This window comes from Bos indicus, chromosome 2 (genome assembly GCF_029378745.1).
Source record: "Bos indicus isolate NIAB-ARS_2022 breed Sahiwal x Tharparkar chromosome 2, NIAB-ARS_B.indTharparkar_mat_pri_1.0, whole genome shotgun sequence".
Classification (NCBI taxonomy): domain Eukaryota; kingdom Metazoa; phylum Chordata; class Mammalia; order Artiodactyla; family Bovidae; genus Bos; species Bos indicus.
Window position 1 is genome coordinate 128,224,351 of NC_091761.1, and position 26,413 is coordinate 128,250,763.

General features: G+C 44.2%; 2 protein-coding genes across 7 annotated transcripts in view; one reads left to right on the top strand and one right to left on the bottom strand.

The window, feature by feature from the left end:
- NIPAL3 (NIPA like domain containing 3) overlaps nucleotides 1-17,800 on the bottom strand; it is a 57,214-nt gene extending 39,414 nt beyond the window's left edge. The window contains exons 1-2 of one of the 2 annotated variants that reach the window (XM_019981272.2): nucleotides 17,635-17,800; nucleotides 13,954-14,286 (exon numbers count right to left, since the gene is read on the bottom strand). In XM_019981272.2, coding sequence (XP_019836831.1) covers nucleotides 13,954-14,046 — 93 coding nt within the window. In that variant the 5' untranslated portion in view covers nucleotides 14,047-14,286; nucleotides 17,635-17,800. Of the gene's footprint in view, nucleotides 1-13,953; nucleotides 14,287-17,110; nucleotides 17,255-17,634 lie in introns of those variants that run through there. The other variant, XM_070776493.1, reaches the window with a different exon arrangement.
- The window catches only part of STPG1 (sperm tail PG-rich repeat containing 1), a 63,787-nt gene continuing 53,846 nt past the window's right edge, over nucleotides 16,473-26,413 (top strand). For 2 of the 5 annotated variants that reach the window (XM_070776495.1, XM_070776525.1), the window contains exons 1-2: nucleotides 19,538-19,680; nucleotides 22,672-22,790. The gene's annotated coding sequence lies outside the window, so the exon portion shown is untranslated. Of the gene's footprint in view, nucleotides 16,550-18,889; nucleotides 19,092-19,537; nucleotides 19,681-22,671; nucleotides 22,791-26,413 lie in introns of those variants that run through there. The other 3 variants (XM_070776498.1, XM_070776500.1, XM_070776509.1) reach the window with 3 other exon arrangements.

Below are 26,413 nucleotides of genomic sequence, written 5' to 3' on the forward strand. Positions count from 1 at the left end.
TCATATTTAAAAAAAGTCATTTCTGCCAATCTCTGCTTTTTAATTGGGCAGAGTTTAATCCATTTACATTTAATATAATTATTGATAAAGACTTCTGCCATTTCTTTATTATTCCCCCGTATGTCTATTTTTAGTCCTCAGTTTCTCCGTTACTGCCTTCTTTCATGTCAAATAGATATATTTTCTAGAGTACCATTTTAATTCCCTTTTACTATATATTTTTGAGTTGTCTTCCTAGTGATTATACTAGTGATTATAATTACCATCTTAATTTCAGTAGTATACAAAACTTTGCTCCTATATAGCATCTCTCCCTTCTCCACTTATGTTGCAAACTTCTTCATTATCTTTTGCATTTCTTTCATTTAAAAAGATATTGTATTGGATTCTCCATATCTCACTTATCTTTGCTGATAATTTATGTTTCCTGAATAAATGGCCTAATCTGAGCACAAATAAATGGAAATAATGGAAGAATGTGATACATGCCACAAAAGAAGGGGTAGAATTTTAAAGGAGGAACTTATTCTGGTCACAAGAAAGTATTTGGCTCAATGTCATGTGGCAGATGCAGTGGAAGGCCATAATCAAAATCCAGGGTCTTGGATTTTTACATGGCTGAGTTCTTTTCCAAGGGCTGGCCAGCTCTTCTACTAGAGATAGCTTGGTCTTTGTAAACTGACAGACCAGGCTTGTTTAGATTAGAAATGATAATGACAAACAACAACATTTATTGAGCATTTACTACATGTCAAATACTGTTTCAAGTACTTTATATATATTAACTCATTTAATCCTCATAATAACTACATAAGGTAGGTACTGTTATTTAATTTTACAGTAAACAACAAACTGTGGAAAATTTAAAGAGATGGGAATACCAGACCACCTGACCTGCCTCCTGAGAAATTTGTGTGCAAGTCAAGAAGCAACAGTTAGAACTGGACATGGAACAACAGACTGGTTCCAAATTGGGAAAGGCGTACATCAAAGCTGTATAATGTCACTCTGCTTATTTAACTTATATGCAGAGTACATCATGAGAAATGCTGGGCTGGATGAAGCATGAGCTGGAATCAAGATTGCCAGGAGAAATATCAATAACTTCAGATATGCAGATGACACCACCCTTACAGAACTAAAGAGCCTCTTGAAAGTGAAAGAGGAGAGTGAAAAAGTTGGCTTAAAGCTCAATATTCAGAAAACTAAGATCACGGCATCTGGTCCCATCACTTCATGGCAAATAGATGGGGAGACAATAGTAACAGTGACAGACTTTATTTTGGGGGGGCTCCAAAATCACTGCAGATGGTGATTGCAGCCATGAAATTAAAAGACGCTTACTCCTTGAAAGAAAAGTTATGACCAACCTAGACAGTATATTAAAAAGTAGAGGCATTACTTTGCCAACAAAGGTCCACCTAATCAAAATTATGGTTTTTCCAGTAGTCATGTATGGATGTGAGAGTTGGACTATAAAGAAAGCTGAGTGCCAAAGAATCGATGCTTTTGAACTGTAGTGTTGGAGAAGACTCTTGAGAATCCCTTGGACTTCGAGGAGATCCAATCAGTCCATCCTAAAGGAGATCAGTCCTGAATATTCATTGGAATGACTGATGCTGAAGCTGAAACTCCAATACTTTGGCCACCTGATGTGAAGAACTGACTCATTAGAAAATACCCTGATGCTGGGAAAGATTGAAGGCAGGAGGTGAAGGGGACAATAGAGGATGAGACGGTTGGACAGCATCACCAACTCAATGGAAATGAGTTTGAGGAAGCTCCGGGAGTTGGTGGTGGACAGGGAGGCCTGGTGTGCTGCAGTCCATGGGGTCACAAAGAGTCGGACACGACTGAGCAACTGAACTGAACTGAAGGAAACTGAGGCACCGAGGGTATGAGGTAGCTGGTAAGCTGATGAAGCAGAATTGGAACCTGGGTAGTCTGACATTAGAGCCCATACTCTTAACTGTTATGTCAAACTATGTAATATATAAAGCTCTGGAACAATGTCTGACACAGGATAGGTACTCAGTAATTAGTAGCTATTATCAAGGACTGGGGAATCGGTTCTTGACTCAAAGGCTCCTAGGCTAGTGCAGAATACAGACATTTTACAGAGAAGGGAAGAATAGCATTCCAGACACTTACTCACTTAATCAGTGCCTAGTGTATGCCATGCACTGACTGTCAATGTGCCAGGCACTGTCCCTGCCCTCAGGTCATACATATTAAACACCTGATTATTAGCAATCACACTTCAGTTAGAGCTACCTAGAGAAGCACAGAGGCCTGATTCAGTGTGTGAGAGACGCAGGATTAAGGGAAGTCAGGGAAGCCCCTCTGAGGAACAGTTTCACAAGGACATCTGAAGATGTACACTGGTGGTGGTGAGGTGGAGAAAGCCATTCTACATCCTGTGGGAAACCCGTATGGTGGGAATGAGCATGGCACCTTGTGAGGGATGGAAAGGTGCTGTGGAGAGATACAATCCAGGGGGAAATGGGCTCAGAGGCACTGAGACGTAAAGAGGGACGTGTGTGTGTGTGAGTCTGAGGACCAATGAGGGTTTCTCTAGCTGGGGCTATCTTCTAGCAAAGAGAGAAGAAAACTGAGTGTAGAGGGTTAAGGCTTAAGGGGTGGGCTGGCCGGATTGGGAGGGGGCTTTTCTATCTCATACGGTTTGGTTTGGGGCTTGGAGATAATAGGGAGACTCTGTGTCATTACGACTGCTTCTAAGAGAGAAATCAGGATGGCAAGGTTTAGAAGGCCGTAATCTTCAGACTGGGGGCCCTGGAGGCCTTCTTTTACAAAAGTTTTGCTGATGAGCATTGTAAGGGATTCAGCCACCAGACCCTCATTTGCATCCAGGCTTTTTGCTGGCTTCCTATTGCGTCCCTTTCTCACTTTTCTCAATAGCTTCTTCCCAGTTCATCAAAGAAGGGCCTGTCTCTCACTCACGTAGAATCTTACGCTGGTACACTGCCCCAAGTTGTAAAACCACTAAGGAACCCAGGGGAATTCTGAAATTTTGTTTCCTGGGAGATTTCTTTAGTGATAAATGCCAATTCCTGGAATTGTTTTCTCTTCCTCTCGCATACATATTTCTGTGAAGGTATGACAGACATTAGAATAGGATACTCTGGCCCTTGTTAGGATATTTGAAATCAGAGAGTCTGATTTAACTGATGTTTGGACAATAAAGACTAGCTTTGTTAATTAGGTTACACCCACAGTTCTAACTTTTGATAAAAAAATATATTCAGGCAAAGTATAAAGTATTTATAATTAAAATACATGTACAAATATTTATAGTAAATATTTGAATTATATTCTATAGTTAAAATATATATTGTTGTTGTTCAGTCGCTAAGTTGTGTCCAACTCTTTGTGATCCCATGGACTGTTGCCTGCCAGGCTCCTCTGTCCATGGGTTTCTCCAGGCAAGAATATTGAAGTGGGTTGCCATTTCCTTCTCCAGGGAATCTTGCCAGACCAGGAATCGAACCTGCATCTCCTGCATTACCAGGTGAATTCTTTACCACTGAGTCACTAGAGAAGCCCATATAGTTAAAATACATTTGTGAATATATGTTTTACAACATAGTAAGGGCAAAATCACTGCAGATGGTGACTGCAGCCATGAAATTAAAAGACGCTTACTCCTTGGAAGGAAAGTTATGACCAACCTAGATAGCATATTCAAAAGCAAAGATATTACTTTGCCGACAAAGGTCCGTCTAGTCAAGGCTATGGTTTTTCCTGTGGTCATGTATGGATGTGAGAGTTGGACTGTGAAGAAGGCTGAGCACTGAAGAACTTATGCTTTTGAACTGTGGTGTTGGAGAAGACTCTTGAGAGTCCCTTGGACTGCAAGGAGATCCAACCGGTCCATTCTGAAGGAGATCAGCCCTGGGATTTCTTTGGAGGGAATGATGCTAAAGCTGAAACTCCAGTACTTTGGCCACCTCATGCGAAGAGTTGACTCATTGGAAAAGACTCTGATGCTGGGAGGGATTGGGGGCAGGAGGAGAAGGGGACGACAGAGGATGAGATGGCTGGATGGCATCACTGACTCGATGGACGTGAGTCTGGGTGAACTCCGGGAGTTGGTGATGGACAGGGAGGCCTGGCGCGCTGCGATTCATGGGGTCGCAAAGAGTCGGACACGACTGAGCGACTGAACTGAACTGAACTGAAGGGCAAAGTATAGTTAAATTTATAATATTTCAATTTCCCCAATCTTTTCTGAATAGATTGGGTTAATGCAAGGTGCCCTAAGTGAAAAAAGTTACTAGCATATTGATAGTGCTTTTTTGGTAAACGTCATGGAAACTGTAAAAGCAAAAACAAACCCCTTTTTAAATTAAGTGTGTCTAGTATGTCGTTGTGAACACAAATGAATGAGGCCTTAAACATACTGTTAGCTGATAGGTCAATAAAAATAGTTTATCACTACCTGATTTTTAACACAAAACTCAGAAGGAGTTGAAAGAATTCAGTGATTCACTACACTTCTTCCATTCTGGTTATGTACAGAAGCTCTTCTAGCCATAATAACCAAAGCTTGCAATAGAACAGATGCTAAATTCTATCTCATTCTACCAGTTAGTAATATGCATCTTAAATATTGAAAATAAAGTCCTATTTTTCTCATTCAGATATATTTTTCTAAACAATATTATTTTTTGCTCAAAAATGATAAAATTTATACTGCATTAATCAATTGCTTTTATTCAATTATATAAAGAATTCTGTATTGAATCAACACCTATGAACCTTATGTCAAAGGAAAATTTTTTAAACAAAATTTGGTTACATACTCTACACTTTTTCTTGTAGAAGTATGATAGGTATTTCCATAAAAATTTTAAGTGTTAAAAAGCAGACACATGTAAACAAAGAAGAACAAAGAGTGTTTTTGCTCACCACCCAATTCTACAAGGATTAGGCTGCAATCTGTTGCAGTTGCCGATCAACATTAAGAAAACAACAGGATGTTCTGTGTTTGGACAAACAGGCCCCTTTGAGAGTTAAATGCATATCTCAGGAAAAAAATTTAATGAATCCAGATTCTTGTATCTTCCCACACATAAAAAAAAAAAAGCACTAAAATCATTAACTTGAGATTTTTTGGGGACTAGCAATAATCTTTTACCCAGATGTATATTTTACTGCATGTGTTTCCTAGTAAAAAATCACATATAAACTGCTTATCTCCCTTACCTCTTCAGAACAGCTTTCTCAGAGCTACTGAGAAGCTGTCTACTGGGCTACAGTCCTCAGTAAGGTCTCTGAACAAAACTTAAACTCACAACTCTTGCAATGTGAAATTTTAAGTCAACACACATTTTTGGGATAATATTCTGTGGGGGAAATGGAACTTAGGGAGGAAAAGGAAAGATGTAAAATTTCCAACTGTTAAAGAAGAGTTTTTTTAGAAGACTGATGGTAGGTTATCAAGTGGTCTTTATACTTTGGGGGCTTTAGTTAAGCATATATAAGAGTTAAAAAAATAGAATTTAAACGCACCAGGAACTATATGCTTTGCAGATATTTAAATCTGTACTGAAAAGTTTGAAGTTTTAGATGTCTACTAAAAGAAAGTGTGAGAAAAGACACTGTTTCCTTGGAGGGTCAAGTTTGAGGACTTCAAAGGAAGTCCTTCCCTCTGTGTTTGGCTCTTAGGATTGAAAGCAAGAACATCAGCTTCATAACAGGCAAAGATCCTGGGGCCAGACAGGTACCCTAATACCTCAGTTTACCTATGCTAATGAGCAAATTGTTATAAACTGGCAGTAATTTTGCAGGAACTGTCTTGGGCAGGTAGAAGACTGGTTCCTGCTCTAACACCTCAGAGCTGCTTTTTCTAAACTTTAGTGGGAGACAGAGGAGAGCTGAAACAGGCTCCAGGAATTGTGGGTGATGCTGTTCAGAGGGCAGGTGTGGGCCACACACATATGCAGGTTCAGGGTAGGCAGGACGGTGGGATCTGCTTCACTGAGCCTCGGTTCCTCTCTGCTCTGCTGGGCGGGAGGACAGTACTCCTCTGCCAGAGCTGGTGCAGAAACTTCTTGAGATTGTTTGGAAGAAACACTTAACACAGCAACTTAGAATTAGGGTGAACCATATGAAATGACTGATATCCAACCAGTTTTGACCTACAAAGGTGGAAGATTCATATGGTTCAACCTGTAACTGGTAGTTGCTATCTTATTTTTACCAGGGAGACCAAGCTGTCCTCTGAAAAGACTAAGTCTACGTGGCTGTTAGAGAATGTGCTGTGAAATGTGACACAAAATGGAGTCATTTAAGTCAAGGGGTTTTAAAATGGGGCTGTGAGGCCATTAAGGAGATGGACCTTACATACATCCTCACGGGACGGAACCATGACCTCCAAGGACTCTGTAAACCCACGTGCAACTTGTCACAGTAACGACTTCCCCCAGCTCTAGTGATGGCCTTAGAGCTCAATCACACTTAGCCACAATGAGCTTCTGTCTCTAACTCCAATGAAAATCCCTTGTAACGCAAGCCTCCCTTCACCTTTAAAAGCCCTTGACTTTTACTGTTTGAATTGATACTTGAATCTGTGTGCCCTGGACTGCAGTTCTCGAATTCCAAATGAACTCTTTTTCTTTGATTATTTCTCCCTAGGTTTATTTAGGTTGACAGTGTTGTTAACAACTTGCCTAGGGGCAGTAAAGAGATAAAGACAGGACATAAGCAGCTGTGGCCAAACAGACAAGTCAATCAGAGAAGAGGCTATGGAGGTGTGAAACCCAGAATGAAAATTGTGAAACTAACAAGGAATAGGGGTGGTGTGGCAGAGGGATGGACTGGGAGTTTGGACTCGGAGTTTGGAATTAGCAGAGGCAAGCTATTTTATATGGAATGGATAAACAAGGTCCTACCGTATAGCCCAGAAAACTATATTCAATATCTTGTGATACCACAGTAGAAAAGAATATAAAAAAGGATATGTATGTATATACGGAATATAATTATATATGTATATACATATATTTATACATATAAATATATATATGTATAACTGAACCACTTTGCTGTACAGTAGAAATTAACACAACATTGTAATTCAACTATACTTCAATAAAATAAATTAAAAATAATAAAGGCTGCTGTTTATGGAGCAGTTATACATATTGTATATATGTCAGGCATGGCACTAAGGCCTTTCTACACATCACCTTTGAGCCACAAATGACCCTATGAAGTGGGTATTACTCTGAGTCCTGTTTTAGCACACAAGCTTGAAGGAGTTTAGCGATGACCAAAGGAAGGCTCAGTTCAGTTCAGTTCAGTCAGTCATGTCCGACTCGTTGCGACCCCATGAATCGCAGCACGCCAGGCCTTCCTGTCCATCACCAACTCCTGGAGTTCACCCAGACTCACGTCCATCGAGTCAGTGATGCCATCCAGCCATCTCATCCTCTGTCGTCCCCTTCTCCTCCTGCCCCCAATCCCTCTCAGCATCGGAGTCTTTTCCAATGAGTCAACTCTTTGCATGAGATGGCCAAAGTACTGGAGTTTCAGCTTTAGCATCAGTCCTTCCAAAGAACACCCAGGGCTAATCTCCTTCAGAATGGACTGGTTGGATCTCCTTGCAGTCCAAGGGACTCTCAAGAGTCTTCTCCAACACCACAGTTCAAAAGCATCAGTTCTTCAGCGGTCAGCCTTCTTCACAGTCCAACTCTCACATCCATACATGACCACAGGAAAAACCATAGCCTTGACTAGCCGGACCTTTGTTGGCAAAGTAATGTCTCTGCTTTTCAATATGCTATCTAGGTTGGTCATAACTTTTCTTCCAAGGAGTAGGTGTCTTTTAATTCAAGGCTCAGAGAAGTGAAATAAGGTGCCCAAGGTGAGGACCAGAGGATGCGAGACTAGAGGTCTGACTTCCAGTCTCTTGATGAGAATCACTCCTCTATGCTGTCTCCCACTGTGTTCTCTGAGGTTGAAGGGCTTCAAAGGTGGCAAAAATAAAAAAAGGTCCCCACCTTGTAAGTGCTACATTCCCACTGATGACACAAGCAGCTGAGGTTACTTTTAAAAGCCATTTCTACAAGCATATGAATCTCCACACCTAACAAGTGGCTACAGACAGACATGGTTAGTAACAGCAATATAACTTAATACCCTTTCATCCGAGTGTTTCAAAGGGCTTCGTCAACCCTAATTACGCCCCAAAGCCTTGTGAAGTTGTGACTGGCTCAACTTCAAGAGAATTAAAGTCAAGCAAGGAAGTTGCCAGCAGCCCAGGGGTTACACAATTTGAACACACATCTACTAGCCGCCCTCAAGTGCCCGGTGGAGGGCAATCCGGAGTGGAGATGACAACCAGCAGGGCACCTGACATTATTTATGGAGCAGTTATACGTATTATATATGTATATATGTCAGGCATGGCACTAAGGCCTTTCTACACATCACCTTTGAGCCACAAATGACCCTATGAAGTGGGTATTACTCTGAGTCCTGTTTTAGCACACAAGCTTGAAGGAGTTTAGCGATGACCAAAGGAAGGCTCAGAGAAGTTGACATTAAGTTCCTCCTCCAAACCTCAGCACTGGAATCTGAAATAGTATCCAGGTCTGCTGGCAGGGAGGGAAGAGGACAGGGCCAGGGCCTTCATCTCTGAACACCAATAAGAGCTTTCTCCACCCATCGGGCTCTGCTTTTGGCTGAAGAACCACCCCAGGGGTTTTCACTGAAGTTATTCAAAGTGTTAAGTGCTCTTAAGTACATCTGAATGGCTAACCCAGAACAGGGATTTGACCCTGGGATCAGTGATTCTGTGTGTTATGAAAACAAAAGGTGAGGACTGGAACCCCGGTGCTCCCACCAAGGCGCAGGTTCCAGCCAAGGCTCCGATAGACCCAAAGGCGAAGAGGAAGGACCAGCAAACCCACAGTCTTCTTCCTCTCTGCTTCAGCTTACCAGCACAGACTTTGCAGACCAGCAGACCTGGACTGGGGTTACTGCCTCTGTCACTGACGGCTGTGTGACTTCAAAAGAATCGCCTTAACTCTCTGAGCCTCAGCATCCCCTCTGAAAAATGGAGCTGACTATACACTCTTAGGAATGTCATGTTATAAGGCACATGCTTAAACACCACTCGACAGGTAATAAATATTAAAACAATTCTAGCTGCTGCTATTATTATTTTTATAATTTTCATTTTTTATCATTATTATGATTAGCAACACCTCTAAGGACCCTTCTGGCCCTGATATGCTCTGATCCAAGAATTGATCTTTCACCAGCTATAACTCTGAAAGAAAAGAAACTATTCTCAGAAAAGCAGCCAAAGGTCACAGGGGCACGATTCCCTGGATATTGGTATCAGAGTGAAACCTCAACTCAGATCTCCTGTTTTAATGTCTTCTTCACATCTGCCAACAAGAGTCTCTATTTAAATTCTGTAAGTCCCCTACCTACAAGTGCATTCAAAAGTCTAATTCATTTGTAAGTCCAACAAAGTGAGCCTGGGTACCCAGTTAACACAATCGGCTATATAGTACTGTATTGTAACAGGTTTATGAAACTTTTCATACAGATAGTACGTAAAAAACCAACAAACATAAAAAATAAAGAAAACACCTTTAACCTTACAGCACAGTACCTTGAGGAGTCCAGTAGGACAATACAACAGCTGGCACCCAGGGGCATGCTTGCAGCTTTGAAAGTTCACAACTGAAGGTTCGTACAGAGGGGACTTACCGTACTATGCTGACAAGACTGTCATTGCCTGCTATTTAAGCTGACTTCCCATAGTGCCTTGAACTTAAAAGGCTAACAGTTAAGTATAAACTGCGTTCTGGCTTGCTCTGAGGGTTGGAAGTGTGAACGTGTTAACCTCTCAGTCGTGTCCAACTCTTTGGACCCCATGGACTACAGCACACCAGGCTCTTTTGTCCGTGGAATTCTCCAGGCCATTATACTGGAGTGGGCTGCCATTCCCTTCTCCAGACGATCTTCCTTATCCAGGAGTCGAACCCAGGTCTCCCTCATTGCAGGTGGATTCTTTACTGTCTGAGTCATTCACATTCAAATGCAATGGACGCAGCAGACCGGCTAACAGTCTCTGCAGCACCTGTGACCTGGCCTCAAGCCACCTCCCTGACGTTTACCTTCCCCAGCAAGTGAGGCATTACCTTCTCCACTGCCATTTCGACACTTACTAAACAGTATCAGGGAGAGAAGGGGCCTCATGCAGTGCCTGGCACAACATCAGCAGGAGGAAGTGTGTGTGTGAAAGTCATTCAGTCGTGTCCGACTCTTTGCGACCACATGGACTGTAGTCCGCCAGGCTCCTCTCTGTCCATGGAATTCTCCAGGCAAGAATACTGGAGTGGGTAGCCTTTCCCTTCTCCAGGGGATCTTCCTGACCCAGGAATCAAACCAGGGTCTCCTGCATTATAGGCAGATTCTTTACCAGCTGAGCTACAAGGGAAACCCAAGAATACTGGAGTGGGTAGCCTATCCCTTCTCCAGCAGATCTTCCCAACCTAGAAACCAAACCGGGGTCTCCTGCATTGCAGGCAGATTCTTTACCAGCTGAGCCACCAGGGAAGCCCAGGCAGCAGGAAGTGGTGGATAAAACTAAGGGCTCTGGCAGCACACAGACTTGATTCAAATCCCAGTTTTACAACCGAGTAACTGTGTGGTCTTGGGCCAGTTAACTAATCTCTGTGTGCCAGTTTCCTCATTTGTAAAATGCAGAAATACAAGTACCTACCTTCTACCTAGTCTTAGAGAATGAACAGTCCGTTATAGCAAACACAAGTAATGTTAGCTGCTGTTATTATGATGACCATAGTAACTGTGAATTGGTTATAAAAGTATAAAGGACCTATTATTTCCCGCCAGGAAGACTGACAAAGGCTTCATGGATAAGGCGATATTTGAATTGGAGGTGGAAGGGTGGGTAGGATTTCCACAGGCAGAAAACAGGGAATGGTGCAGGCAGTTTCCAGTTTCCTAATCTGTAAATTCAGGTCATTCTCATAACCACCCTATGCTATGCTATGCTAAGTCACTTCAGTCATGTCCGACTCTGTGCGACCCCATAGACGGCAGCCCACCAGGCTCCCCCGTCCCCGGGATTCTCCAGGCAAGAACACTGGAGTGGGTTGCCATTTCCTTCTCCAATGCATGAAAGTGGAAAGTGAAAGTGAAGTCGCCTAGTCGTGTTCAACTCTTAGCGACCCCATGGGCTGCAGCCCACCAGGCTCCTCCATCCATGGGATTTTCTAGACAAGAGTACTGGAGTGGGGTGCCATTGCCTTCTCTGAACCACCCTATAGGATGAACTTAATACGGACGTGCAAAGGAATTACATGACTTTCCCCAAGCTATCATACCACAAGAGCTTCCCTGGTGGCTCAGACGGTAAAGAATCTGCCTTCAATGCAGGAGACCTGGGTTTGATCCCTGGGTTGGGAAGATCCCCTGGAGGAGGGCATGGCAACCCACTCCAGTATTCTTGCCTGGAGAATCCGATGGACAGAGGAGCCTAGCAGGCTGTAGTCCATGGGGTTGCAAAGAGTCAGACATGACTGAGCAACTAATCACACACATATAATACCACAAACTGACAGAACTGGGGCTGGAAGCCAGGTCTCCCAGATTTCAAAGGCCGTGCTCTTAACACCCTACTGGATCTCTCTTTTTGTGCCAAATTCTGTCTGGAAGGGTAGTTACTTATGGAAATGTTTACCCGCCTCCCTCCTAGACTCCTTTAGGGAAGAGCCATCTCAATGACCTATATAGCTCCTGTCCTACTCAGCACAGGCATGCATATAGCTATGCATATAGTTCAGCTGAAATTCCTACTTGCTAAACAGAAGAAACTGAGGTCCAACTCTTGCAGTTTGAGGTAAAGCTTCCAGAGTCAGAGACCCTCAGGGATGCTAGTCATCAGCAGTTCAGCCTGCTGGTCTCTTTCACAGACCACCCTCCCTCAACAATCAGAATCCATTCTCTGCTGGGGTGGACGAGGACGGGGCTGAAACTCAGGGCACATGCTTGTTTCTGAGGTCATCCTGCTGATCAAGGTGCACTTGTGTCCTCTTAAGGGTTTCCCCAAAGGTAAGAGAGGACACTGGAGCAGCCCACCCAGCCTCAAGCCCACAGCAAGCAAAAATCCTGTTTGCTGGAGGACTCCACCCCCGGCCACTACTGATTGGATCAATGTAGACACCTGACCCAAGCTGGGCCAATCAGATCCTCCCTCCTTTGAAGGTGGGTTGAAGAGTTCTAGTACCTTTCAAGGAGAAGGCAATGGCAACCCACTCCAGCACTCTTGCCTGGAAAATCCCACAGGTGGAGGAGCCTGGGATGCTGCAGTCCATGGGGTCGATAAGAGTTGGACACGACTGAGCGACTTCACTTTCACTTTTCACTTCCATGCATTGGAGAAAGAAATGGCAACCCACTCCAGTGTTCTTGCCTGGAGAATCCCAGGGATGGCGGGGCCTGGTGGGCTGCCGTCTATGGGGGTCGCACAGAGTTGGACACGACTGAAGCGACTTAGCAGCAGCAGCAGTACCTTTCAAGCCTCACTGCCGTTCCTGCCCTTGGGTTCTATGAGCTACCATGTAGCCTTATATTAATTTTTCCTTTTGCTTAAACTTCTCTGAAATGGACTTTTATTTCTTGCAACCAAAAGAGCCTGAACAAAATCAAGGAAGAAAGAGCAAGCTTCCCCTTAGAAACCTCTTTCCCTACCCCCAGGTGGAATTAACTACTCCTTCCTCTGCTCTGTGCATCTTCACCTGTTGCTGTTTGTAACCATGAGAGATTTCTGAGTCAAGCAGTGAGTCAAACCCGTCCTGCATGCCTAGCGCTGGGCTAGGTGCTTTTTCGTTGATTTATGCAGCCCTAAAGGAATGAAGGGTGGAGGGAGGTATTACTACCGTCATCCTACCCATAAGAGAAGCTCTGAGGGTTAGTTAAGCCTTATGTCCAAGGTTACTGAGGTGGGAGCAGGTAGGGATTTGAAGACTGATCTTCTTTCCTTTATCCCCGCTCCCCCCACCCTTTTAGGTCAGTTCATCACCCTTTGTTCACATGCCTGTCTGACACCTCAATTCTTAAGCTTTTTGGGAGAGTCACTAAGACTTATTTATCTTTGTTCTGGCAGGAAGATATTTCTGTAATAAATAACTGAATTGAGGATAAAAATGAAAACGTATTAGACCTCATCAGGGAGCGTGTTCTATGTCTTCTTAGATTCTGTGTTTGTCTATTTGGCATCCATTCACCACAAGGCTAATTATATGAACTCTACTTTCTTGTTTTCTGTATTTTCGATGCTCTGGCATTTGTGACCTTGCTACGTGGGGAGAAACTGCCTCTCTCAGAGTTACCCAATTCTTAGAGATAGCAAAGGGGCATGCACTCAGAGATGTTCACGGTAGCATCTGCAGTCACCCCAGATTAGAAACAATCTAATCAGCCAACAATAGGAGGCTCTGTCCCACGGACTTTGATACAGCAGCTCAACAGATTGGGCAATCATTCAGAAAGCACACTTCCAACCACCACTCAGTGACATAGGGAAATAGTCCGTCAACAAAGTTAAGGAAAACAACCAAGATATAAAACTCTCCAACCCCAAATTTGGAATACTGGAAAAAGACAGGAAGGAAATTTACAGAAACAGGAACAAAGGTTGTCTCCAAGTAACGGAGCTGGTGATTTTTTTAAGTCAAACCTTCTTAGGGAGAATGAATTCCTTTTTATGTATTTCAATGAACATTTCTTTAGATTACACATTCTCTTGTACGCATGGAGGGGCTGCCTGTTTCTGTCAGTGATAAGCACGCAGACCCTGGATGTATCTGTTAGCCAATACTTCCCCGTGTGACTGTCTCATAAGAAAAATATAAAATCCCCAACCTAAAAAATAATAAAAGCTCTTGCCTTGTAGGAGAAGGAAGCCTCTCTCACGGGGTTGGCACTGCTTGTGGGCAGGAGCTGCTGGAGCTGCAGGGCTGCACCGTGAGCTCCGTCCATGGCGGGCTAAGGGCACAGACCAGCTGGCCTGGATCCGTAGCTGGAGGTGCTGCTAAGCCATCTTTCCCGGCGGGGTTCACCTCCTTCCACCAGCCATCGCCTTCTCACGTGGAAAGAGTACTTCAAGGCTCTTTTGGCCAATTTACAGCCTTTTCCTCATCTTCACTCAGAGACGTGCCAGTCTCTAGGTTTCTTCTCAGGCAGGCAGACGGGGACGCGTTTCCTGATTTTCGTGGTGCCCTAGCAGGAGGGGAAGAACATTAAAAATGCATGTACAATGAAACATTGAGCCGGATTTGTTACCTGAGAAAAGATTGCTATTAGGACGAAACACAAACTGCCATGAGAAGTGAGGCCATTTAAAAAATTACATTGTGCCTCTGGCCAGTTAGTAAAGATATGGCTCACCTACCTCAAAACCATTTCCCCAGTCCTTTAAAATCCCCTTTCCTCTTCTTCACTTCCTTCTTTCTATCATACGTGTGTGTGTGTGTGTGTGTGTGTGTGTGTGTGTTAGTTGCTCAGTCATGTCCGACTCTTTCCAACCCTATGGACTGTAGCCCACCAGGTGCCTCTGTCCATGGAATTCTCCAGGCAAGAATACTGGAGTGGGTTGCCATTTCCTTCTTCAGGGTATCTTCCTGACCTAGGGATCAAACCGGAGTCTCCTGCATTGCAGGCAGATTCTTCACCATCTAAGCCACAAGGGAAGCCCTCCTTCCATCATATCCTAATTTAAATGCTACCTTTCCATAGGTTCCCCTACATAAGAAGAACATGGCCTGTACCGACTTCTCTAGGACTCCACAAAGAAAGAAAGAAGAAAAAAATTCCTCTGCCATAAAAAACAACAAACCATCTGCATTCTTACTTAGGAAAGAAGGAATGAGAAGAAAAGTTATCTCCATGGAAGATGGACAAACTGACCTGCTCCTGAGGGTCTGCCTAGGGTGATATAACATTGGACCAGGAGGCGGAAGACCTAAGGGACCAGATCATTTTGCCTCTGGGAGTCTCAGCTGTAAAACCTGTAGAACAGGGGTAATAATATGGCCTTAAGTAAAACCAGCAATGATGGAAATGCTCATTAACTTCATTGGACTGACATTTTCAGGGCATCTCAAGCTTTTCTACCAAACAGAAAAGAAAGAGAAAGTACACCCCTAGTGTTTTGGGGAGCATGGTCAAAACACCCACCACAAGCGCTAAGGGTTTCTTTGAGGTTCATGTTAAAAAAAATAAGCATACAAATGAGTATTATACTTGCAAAGCCTGTTATATTAATATAAAAATATTTTACATTGCTTTTACCTGTTGTGTGCTTACCTGTTTTACCTTGGCCAAGTCATTTAACTTTTCAGCAAGTTTCCCCTGCTATGAAATATGGATATTCCATATCCATGTGTTGTTGTGAGAATTTGGTGAAATAATGCATACAAAATGCATGTACAGCAAATGGTCAATGAATATATTAATTTTATTCTTACCAATTGATTTAATTTACCTACAAATATACCTTTCTTTGTCTCAAGCAACAAATGTTTGAGGGTTTATTACATTCCAAACAGACAAAGTTTCTGACATGCTTCAAGGCATCAGAAAGATGCCTCCTACGGCTACCCACTCCAGTATCCTTGCCTGGAAAATCCCATGGGCAGAGGAGCCTGTTGGGCTACAGTCCATGGGGTTGCAAAGAGTTGGGCATGACTTAGTGACTAAACCGCCACCATCCTACCAGTAGCCTCCAGTTCCTTCTGTTATCTAGCCCCAGGCCCAGGAATTCTGGCTCCTGGTGTGAACAGCACAGTCCTATGATATAGGACTAACACTGCATTCAGTGTCTAGGAGACATCAGATGCAGGGCTCAAGCCAAGGGCAGCACAAAGACCATTCAACCCAGGCTCACTTTGTCAAAGAGCCTCAAAGTTAAATGACTGCTGCTGCCTCTAGATGAGGTTATATAATCAGTATATATATATACCTGAAATATACTTATCAGACAAGCTTGTAACTCAAATCCCATAACCAGAAGTCCCTGACTGTAAAGCCCTATGAATGTTTGTAATCTTGTGAAAAGCATAATTATTCTTCACTATACTTTTATGCCTTAGAAAGGAAGAGTGGCTCCTTCAACCTCTGAGACACTCCTAGAGGCTTTCAGCCTGGAGGTGAAGGGGCACTGAAGCAAAAATTCCTGGAAGCTGTTTGCTGAATCCCCTGTTTGATTGCTGCCTCCCAAGACCTAGCCTAGAGCCTGGCATGGGGACCTCCATACACACCTACTGACTGGCTCTAGACAGGCCAGTGAAGCACCCGGTACACCTTGGCTGCTTCACAGTGGAGAAGGGAATGGCTTACTCAAGGCCCCACCCACCGCAACTCCAGAGATAAAACCCATAGAGCCAGCCCCACCCACAGCACGTCAGAGAAGCCACAGAATGTGCCAAGGCGGCAATGGGAATCCAGGCCACCTAACCTTCTTCGGATCAGCTGGTTTCTCCAGGTGGGTTCTGTATTTGCTTTCCTTTGTGGTGGCTGTGGTTGCTCTCATTTAATTATCTTTTAAAAAGCAGCTTCCCTCTCTGCCTCAGGAAGCCCCAGGCCTCTGAGGCACCAGGGCCCACAAACATAGAAAACTCCCCCTTCAGCTAGGTAGCATTTTGGACAGAAAGCCTTGGAGGAATTCTGTGCAAGCTGTCTTCCCTTTTAAGGCACACATTCTTGGCCTAATGACTTTCTTTTCCAGACTGCAAAACACTTTTCCAGGTCTAACATATGCCCCAGAGGCAAGAAAACCAACTCTGTGTTGCTCACCACCCCTTAAGTTTGAGGCCCACACAGCTATCCGTGAGCACAGGGGTCACTGACTCAAAAAGGGAAAGATAAATCCACTAAGGGATGACTTTCACTCCACCCCCTAGTCCTCATCTGAGAATTATTTCATCAGCCCACAAAGTAGGTTTCCTAGATTAGAGAACCAGCGGTCTTGGCTGCTAAGAGTAAGGTCTGTATTAGAATTTGGCTCTCTCTAAAGAAATAATTCAAACACGCCCTTTCCCATCACCTGCCGGTTCAGCTTCTGGTTGCTGAGTGCCAGTTACAGGGTAAGCGCTTTTCCTTTCTTGGGCTTTGGCTCACGAAAGGGTTACACTCTTCAGTCCCCACCCAATGCGCTGGAAAGGACTTCCAGTGACCAGCACGGACCAGGAATGCGTCCCCCACCCCCACCCCAGCCCTCGTCATCCACCTGCTAACTCCACTATCTGCTATCCCTTGGAAGCCCGAGCCGGTGTGTACAGGCACAATTGTGACGAAGTCACCCCATTTCACTTCCTGATTTGGTCAAACCTGGCATCGCCTTTATTAAGGCAAACCCATGGCCCTCTCCTTGATGCGAAAATTAAAAAAAGAAAAAGAAAAGCAGCATTCTGAGCCAACGAGACCCAAACTGACAAGGCTGGTGACAGCAAGAAGGAAGATGTGTATACTGGGGACGTCAAGGGTCACAAACGCCTTGGCTTTTCCTGAAACCGAAGGCTGAATTCAACCCCATCCCCACCCCGGCCTTAAGTCTAAATCACTACTCACCGGCGGCGTTTCCGCTAAGGCCCACCGATCAGAGGTTTCCGAGACACGACTTGGACTCCTCGAGCAAGCCGGAGGCACAGCCCTCCTAAATTCCTTCCCCGACTCAAGAGATGCAGAGCGGCTGCCGTGTTGTGCTTTCCAAAGGCGCGATTCGATTTGCCAGGCCGCCTGTCAGTCGAAAGCTGACGGGCATCAGGCGCCCGCGAGTGGCTTCGAGGAGGAGGCGGGCGGGACAGCCCTCGGGCATTGATTGGCTGGACCGCGGAGCTCGTTGGACGCGTAGGGGGCGAGCCCTGGGGAAGTGGTGCTCCACTGGAGCGCCGAGCTCACCTGGCGAGGGGCCCCTCTAGCGGCCACGTCGGGCTGGGTCTGGAAGGCTCCGGGTGACTTGCTCACTGCATCTGCCCTTATAGATGGGCAGCCTGCCCGGGTGTCCTCCCCCCGCTTTTACCCTCGGAGCCCTCTCTCGGGCTTTGCTCCTGCTGTTCCCCGACCCCACAATCTCACCAGGCATTCAAATCCTACACATCCTTCAAGGCCCGGTTCCCCCTGCCACCAAAGCCCCGAGGCCATAAAAAAATCTCTCCTTGCCTGTCCTCCTGGAACACCTGTTGGCAGCACAATATACCCTCCCGGTAACATCTGCGTCTCAGTTCAGTTCAGCCGTTCAGTTGTGTCCAACTCTTTGCGACCCCATGGACTGCAGCACACGCAAGGCCTCCCTGTACATCACCAGCTCCCGGAGCCTGTTCAAACTCATGTCCATTGAGTCGGTGATGCCATCCGACCATCTCATCTTCTGTCGTCCCTTTCTCCTCCCGCCTTCGATCTTTCCCAGCATCACGGTCTTTTCAAATGAGTCAGTTCTCATCAGGTGGCCAAAGGATTGGAGCTTCAGCTTCAGCATCAGTCCTTCCAATGGCAATACTTAAAAGTCCTCCCATAAGCCTAGCACTTGATGAATGCTTCCGTAATGTACCACTGTAATAGTCCTAACTGCTTCAAGGATATATTGAACAAAATATCCTTGTTATTGAACTGATATATTGTTCACTATATTGAATGACAGTCTAGCCAATATTTTATAAGAACTATAATGGAGTATAACCTTTAAAAATCGTGAATCACTATACTGCACACCTGTAACATACAGCAACTATCCTTCAACTAAAAATTAATTTTTTGAAAAATAAAATGTATTTTAAAAAATAATTAACAGGTGCAGGGAGCTTCGCTTTTTCACATTTCATTCCAGATCCTCCCAACAACCCACTGAGTGAGACATTGGGCTCACGCCTGTTTTACAGATGAAGACATGATATTTGGACAGAGACCTCAACCGTGAGAAAGAGGCAGTTGTGGTGCAGACCCCGACACCGAGTGAGCTCAGAGAGAACTCCAGTCAGCGGAAGGAGGTTGACAGAATTGTAGCAGCTGCCCGAAGGACAGCGTGGCAGGTGCGAGATTTTTCTGGCAGCGTGGGAAGAAGGAGCTGAGATCACAGGGCCGGGCCAGGGACATGAAGATGTTTGGATTTCACCCTAAGTTTAAAGGGGAGCCCTTGGAGGGTTCTAAGTGGGGGAGTGACAAGATCACTGATTGCCCACGGACCTGGGCAACTCCATGGCTGTCCTTGTATGTTGTTGCCCATTATCAGTCTTTTTTCTTTGACTATCATAAAGAGGGCTTCAATTAATGTTAGTTCTTTTAGGTTTATTCCTTGAAGCAGGGTTTCTGGGTGAGCAAAATTCTAAAGCTTTGCGCCTATCACGAGATTTAGGAGGTTGTCTAGATAAACCCGTATTAAGTTTCCACGCCCATCCTGACGTAGTTAACCTGAACCCCCAAATTCTGGCCGCTTCTCAGCGGTTTTTGAAATTCCTCTGATCATTGGCCAACAACTTTTCACGCTAAAGAAACGGAGGATACCATTGGCTCGAGTTCATCAGGAAGCGGGCAGAAGATGGAAGCTAGAACGCTAGGCTTGTGGTTGCCATAGCGACAAGGAGGCCGGCCGACCAGATTCAGCCCAGGCGGACAGACGAGGTAGGAAGCCGTCCCTTTCGAGGGACGAATACTGGGGTCGTGGGGAGGAGGACCCGGCGCACAGCATTAGACGCCGACTGAGACCCGCGCCTGCCTCGTGCGTAATTCCGATACCAAGCTAGGTGGTAGCGTGAGAGCCTGAAAACCCACTGTTGGAAGTTCCCCTCCCTGGAGTGTGCCCTCAGAGTCCCCACCTGAAAAGTGGCGATAATAACCAGGGCGTGCCTTCCCCGTGGATCTCCGGTGAGGGGCGTAGGCTACTGATTCACCCACCTCGGTCCAGGCGAGTGTACAAACATTTGGGGGCATCTGGCGGCAGGTGGACGGCAAATAGCTAAGTTCTAATCCCGGGCCCACTCCATCTATCTCCTCGGGTGTCCCTCCTCCTTGCTGGGCGCCTTGGTTTACTCATCTGTAAAACGAAAGGGTGTGATTAGAATCTAGAGATGACTGGTGGTGGTGGTGGTTTAGTGGCTAGGTCAAGTCCGACTCTTGTGACCCCATGGACTGTAGCCTGCCAGGCTCCTCTGTCTATTGAATCCTCCAGGCAAGAATACAGGAGTGGGTTGCCATTTCCTTCTCCAAGGGATCTTCCGGACCCAGGAATTGAACCTGGACACTAGCCAGCTCCAAATGTTTCTTCCAGCTCTTAAAAACACTTTTCTCAGCTAAAGAAAAATATCAAATGGATTATTTACCTGAGAGTGCTTAGAAAAATGTAAAATATTTCCAAGATGCACTATAGCATTATAACTGAATCAATAAAAACCTCATAAAGTCAAAACTGCTCATGTAAACCCCATACAATTACATAAAAGGTAACAATACATGATATATTAGTATATATTGGTATACTTGTACCAATATATACTAATAATATATATTGTATATACTTGTAGTTTATATTGGTATACTTATACAGTAATATACACATTTAAATGTATGAAATATGTAGTGTGAAGTGAAGTGAAGTAGCTCAGTCATGTTCGACTCTTTGTGACCCCATGGACTATAACCTACCACATTCCTCCGTCCATGGGATTTTCCAGGCAAGAGTACAGGAGTGGGTTGCCATTTCCTTCTCCAGAGGATCTTCCCGACCCAGGGATCAAACCCAGGTTTCCCGTACTGTAGGCAGACGCTTTACCATCTGAACCACCAGGGAAGCCTGAAATATGTAATTCTATAAGATAAATGGGGCTTCCCTAGTGGCTCAGACAGAAAGGTTTTTTTTTTTTTTAAACAGAGATGATAGAATTAAAACATGCCTATAGTTGTAGTCATGTGAGTTAAATCTTTAAAGAATGTAGCCCCTGATGGAAAGAGTTGTATTATGAGTACATCTGTATTCATTCTAGATGAAGAAGTGAAGTGAAAGTCGCTCAGTCTTGTCCGACTCTTTATGACCCCATGGGTTATACGGTCCATGGAATTCTCCAGGCCAGAATACTGGAGTGGGTAGCCTTTCCCTTCTTCAGGAGATCTTCCCAACCCAGGCATCGAACCCAGGTCTCCCGCATTGGAGGCAGATTCTTTGCCAGCTGAGCCACAAGGGAAACCATTCATTCCAGATAAAAAGTGTCTATTCCTAGTATTCATCTATTCATTCAAGCCACAAATATTTATTGATCAATTGCTGTGTGCCAGGAAACAGTCTGGGGATTCAGTGATGAATGTCTTATTGATGAAGATCATAAACAAAAAATATTTTATATATTGTATATAAAATATAATGTGGGTAGTGAAAAGTGCTTTGAGAAAAGTAAAACAGAGTCAGATGGGGCTAGAGAGACATGGGTGGTGCTTCCCAAGAGAGAGAGGCCAAGGAAGTCATCCCAAAGGCAGTTTGAGGACAGGCCCAGATGAATCTGGCGACAGGGTAAGATGGTGCCCAGTATAGCGAAGGGAGGAATCCCCATGTCACAAGTATTTCGCAGAAGCTGAAGAGGTCCCTTGTGGAGAAGACGATTAGTTTTTAGGAGATAGGTTATGACTGCTGCCTTCAAATATCTGAAGAATAGTCACGCAGAACAGTGTCTTTTAACCTTTCTGACTGTGATCCATGGTAAGAAATGTATTTTATATTGTGACCCAGCATACACACATATTCACATAACAGAAACTTCACAAGAGACCGTTAAGCTGTGACCTACATTTCAGAACTTACCAGTGTGGAAGAGGAGTGAAGCTTATTCTGAGCTCATTCAGGCAGGAACTTCCTAGCAATTAGAACTCTTTTAACAGTGAACTGCCTCAGGAATTTTCAAACTGAGTTCTGGGGAACCCCAGCATCCTGGGAAAATTACATTTTGAAAATGCTATGCAATGTCGTAGTTTTTATGAGACCAATCATACACACTCAGGGGTGATCAATGTCAACATTCAGCATGCTAACATTTAATGTGTGCTGCTTTAGAGATTATTAGAGTGGTTCAGAGTAAGCAGAAGTCAGACTTCCGGGTTCAAAGTCTGATTCTACCTCTTGTGGTATGACCCTGAGTAAGTCACATAACCCCTCCCTCTGACCATCAGTTTTCTTATCTGTAAATGGGGATAATACCTCACTGGATTATTTGAAGGATTGTATAAAATATTCTATAAAGGCATCTAGGAGTGTTAGGGCTCAAGAAATGATAGCTATTATTTTAAACTGTTAATATATTATCAATGTGCCTATATTAAAACCTAATGTTAATAAAAGCCTACTGTAGGCCAGGCAGCATTAACTACTTCTTGTGGTTATCATATTTAATTCTCACAAGCATCTTAAGAAGAAGGTACTGTTACCAATCTCAGTTTATCGAGGAGAAAATGAATCAAAAGGTCAAGTGACTCATCCAAAATTAGAACTATTAAGTGGCAGAACCCAGGACTGTTAACCTTGAACACAGGAATGGATACTCTTGATCATTGCACTGGCCCTCACCTGAGAACTGCTTGATCATATGCTGTTGATTAGGAAGGTGATATGTCTTCATTGCTCTTTCTTAGATTCCAGGCCCATGACATCCTGTCATGAACAGTTACACAAGCGAGTGCACCAGTGAGGCACACCTGGGCGGTGCTCCATCCACACCTGGGCTGCGCCTTCTCTCATCCTGGCTTCACAGGTATGCAGTAAGGAGGCTGGAAAGCATTAGTAATAGTGCTGTCTTTGGGTGGTAGGAATGGATTGTTTTTTAAATCTTTTAAACTTCTTATCTTTCCAAAAACTGGACAATAGGCACATATCACCATTGTCATAGGAAGGTTTAATTTTTTCTAATCACCCACAATTCTAGCACACTAATGCCTTAAAAAAAATTACAGCTTTATTGCAGCCAGGGAAGTAGATGGTTCTTACCAAGACAACAATAGTGTATTGAAAGGTAATAAGTGAATGCTGCTAAGTCACTTCAGTCGTGTCCAACTCTGTGCGACCCCATAGACGGCAGCCCACCAGGCTCCCCAGTCTGTGGGATTCTCCAGGCAAGAACACTGGAGTGGGTTGCCATTTCCTTCTCCAATGCATGAAAGTGAAAAGTGAAAGTGAAGTCACTCAGTTGTGTCCGACCCTCAGCGACCCCATGGACTGCAGCCTTCCATCCTCATCCATCCATGGGATTTTCCAGGCAAGAGTACTGGAGTGGGGTGCCATTGCCTTCTCTGAATAAGTGAATAGTGGCTGCTTTTATAGTCCCTAAAAGAGATTCTGATACTGAAGCAGTGATTGTGCTGTGATCAATACTGACTTATTTCTGTTGTTTTAAATTTCTTTGACTGTTTTGCCAATAATTATATTAAATAGTTAGTATAGATTGTCAACCGAAAAGGATTGAGAATTGCTGCTGGGAGGGCGATGGAATAAAGTGAAGAATAAATATTGAAGGACCAAAGAATTGGTAGAGTATAACATCATTTATTCTATCCTTCATTAGTATTTATAAATGATATAAATTACTTAGGGGTAAAAAAAAGATGAACAAAATAAAACTCAAGTCTGTTTATGAAAGATTAACTGTATGCAAATTTAATTATGCTCCTGCCGTTAACGACTAAAAACAGACAAATATATGAAGCATGGTTTTTAGACACTGAACAACAGGGACCCCAGTTCTGTAATCCCTGAGAGAAAAAAAACAAGGTGAGCCCCATAACTGCTCCAGCTAATGCTGAAGAGAGTTTCTAGGCCACGGTTCAGGGAGAGGGAAACCCACACAAAGTCCAGCTATTTGAGATGGGGAGATAGAAGTCAGGATTCAGGGAGAACAAAGAGGCTGGAATTTACAGGTAATGGACGGACCTGCACAGAAAAAGTTCAGAAATAGGAAGAGAAATAATGGACACATGCATGTGAAGAACCTAAGACTGGGGAAAGAGCCACCGAAAGCAGCGTAAGGCCCAGCAATTGTACACATGCGTATCTCTACTCTTTCATATCTCCTTCCACTTAGGTCACCACAGAGCACTGAGTAGGGCTCCCTGTGCTGTAACGTAGGTTCTCCTTAGCTATGTGTTTTATATAGTAGCGATTATGTGTCAACTCCAATTGCCCAATTCATCCCATCACCTGAACAATTTCTGGGTCTTTCTTATACAGAACTGGGACTACTTGATGTTCCCACAAATCAGAATAGAGAGACACTATATTAGATGAGAATTGATTGGGTAGAGTCCATAGAAACATCATGTCTTAGAAGTGGAGCTAAATTATTCTCAGAATAAAAACTGCTCTGGATTCACCACGTGTGAAAGTGAAAGTCACGCAGTCGTGTCCGACTCTTTGCAGCCCCATGGACAGCAACACACCAGGCCTCCCTGTCCTTCACCATCTCCTGGAGCTTGTTCAAACTCATGTCCGTTGAGTCAGTGATGCCATCCAACCATCTCGTACTCTGTCGTCCCCTTCTCCTCCTGCCTTCCTGCCTTCGATCTTTTCCCAGCATCAGGGTCTTTTCCAGTGAGTCAGCTCTTCACATCAGGTGGCCAAAGTAACGGAGCTTCAGCTTCAGCATCAGTCCTTCCAATGAATATTCAGGTCTGATTTACTTTAAGATAGATTGGTTGGATCTCCTTGCAGTCCAAGGGACTCTCAAGAGTCTTCTCCAACACCATAGTTCAAAAGCATCAATTCTTTGTTGTTCAGCCTTCTTTATGGTCCAACTCTCACATCTATACATGACTCCTGGAAAAACCATAGCTTTGACTATACAGACCTTTGTTGGCAAAGTAATTTCTCTGCTTTTTAATATATTGTCTACATTTGTCATACCTTGTCTTCCAAAGAGCAAGCATCTTTTAATTTAAAATCACGATGGTGTGATCACCGACCTAGAGCCAGACATCCTGGAATGTGAAGTCAAGTGAACCTTAGAAAGCATCACTACGAACAAAGCTAGTGGAGGTGAAGGAATTCCAGTTGAGCTATTTCAAATCCTGAAAGATGATGCTGTGAAAGTGCTGCACTCAATATGCCAGCAAATTTGGAAAACTCAGCAGTGGCCACAGGACTGGAAAAGGTCAGTTTTCATTCCAATCCCAAAGAAAGGCAATGCCAAAGAATGCTCAAACTACCACACAATTGCACTCATCTCACATGCTAGTAAAGTAATGCTCAAAATTCTCCAAGCCAGGCTTCAGCAATACGTGAACCGTGAACTTCCTGATGTTCAAGCTGGTTTTAGAAGAGGCAGAGGAACCAGAGATCAAATTGCCAACATTCGCTGGGTCATGAGAAAAGCAAGAGAGTTCCAGAAAAACATCTACTTCTGCTTTATTGACTATGCCAAAGCCTTTGACTGTGTGGATCACAAGAAACTGTGGAAAATTCTGAAAGAGATGGGAATACCAGACCACCTGACCTGCCTCTTGAGAAACCTGTATGCAGGTCAGGAAGCAACAGTTAGAACTGAACATGGAACAACAGACTGGTTCCAAATAGGAAAAGGAGTACGTCAAGGCTGTATATCGTCACCCTGCTTATTTAACTTCTATGCAGAGTACATTATGAGAAACGCTGGACTGGAAGAAGCACAAGGTGGAATCAAGATTGCTGGGAGAAATATCAATAACCTCAGATATGCAGATGACACCACCCTTATGGCAGATAGTGAAGAAGAACTAAAAAGCCTCTTGATGAAAGTGAAAGAGGAGAGTGAAAAAGCTGGCTTAAAGCTCAACACTCAGAAAACGAAGATCACAGCATCTGGTCCCATGACTTCATGGGAAATAGATGGGGAAACAGTGGAAACAGTGTCAGACTTTATTTTTTGGGGCTCCGAAATCACTGCAGATGGTGACTGCAGCCATGAAATTAAAAGACGCTTACTCCTTGGAAGGAACGTTATGACCAACCTAGGTAGCATATTCAAAAGCAGAGACATTACTTTGCCAACAAAGGTCTGGCTAGTCAAGGCTATGGTTTTCCCCGTGGTCATGTATGGATGTGAGAGTTGGACTGTGAAGAAGGCTGAGCACTGAAGAATTGATGCTTTTGAACTGTGGTGTTGGAGAAGACTCTTGAGAGTCCCTTGGACTGCAAGGAGATCCAACCAGTCCATTATGAAGGAGATCAGCCCTCAGATTTCTTTGGAAGGAATGATGCTAAAGCTGAAACTCCAGTACTTTGGCCACCTCATGCGAAGAGTTGACTCACTGGAAAAGACTCTGATGTTGGGAGGGATTGTGGGCAGGAGGAGAAGGGGACGACAGAGTATGAGATGGCTGGATGGCATCACTGACTTGATGGATGTGA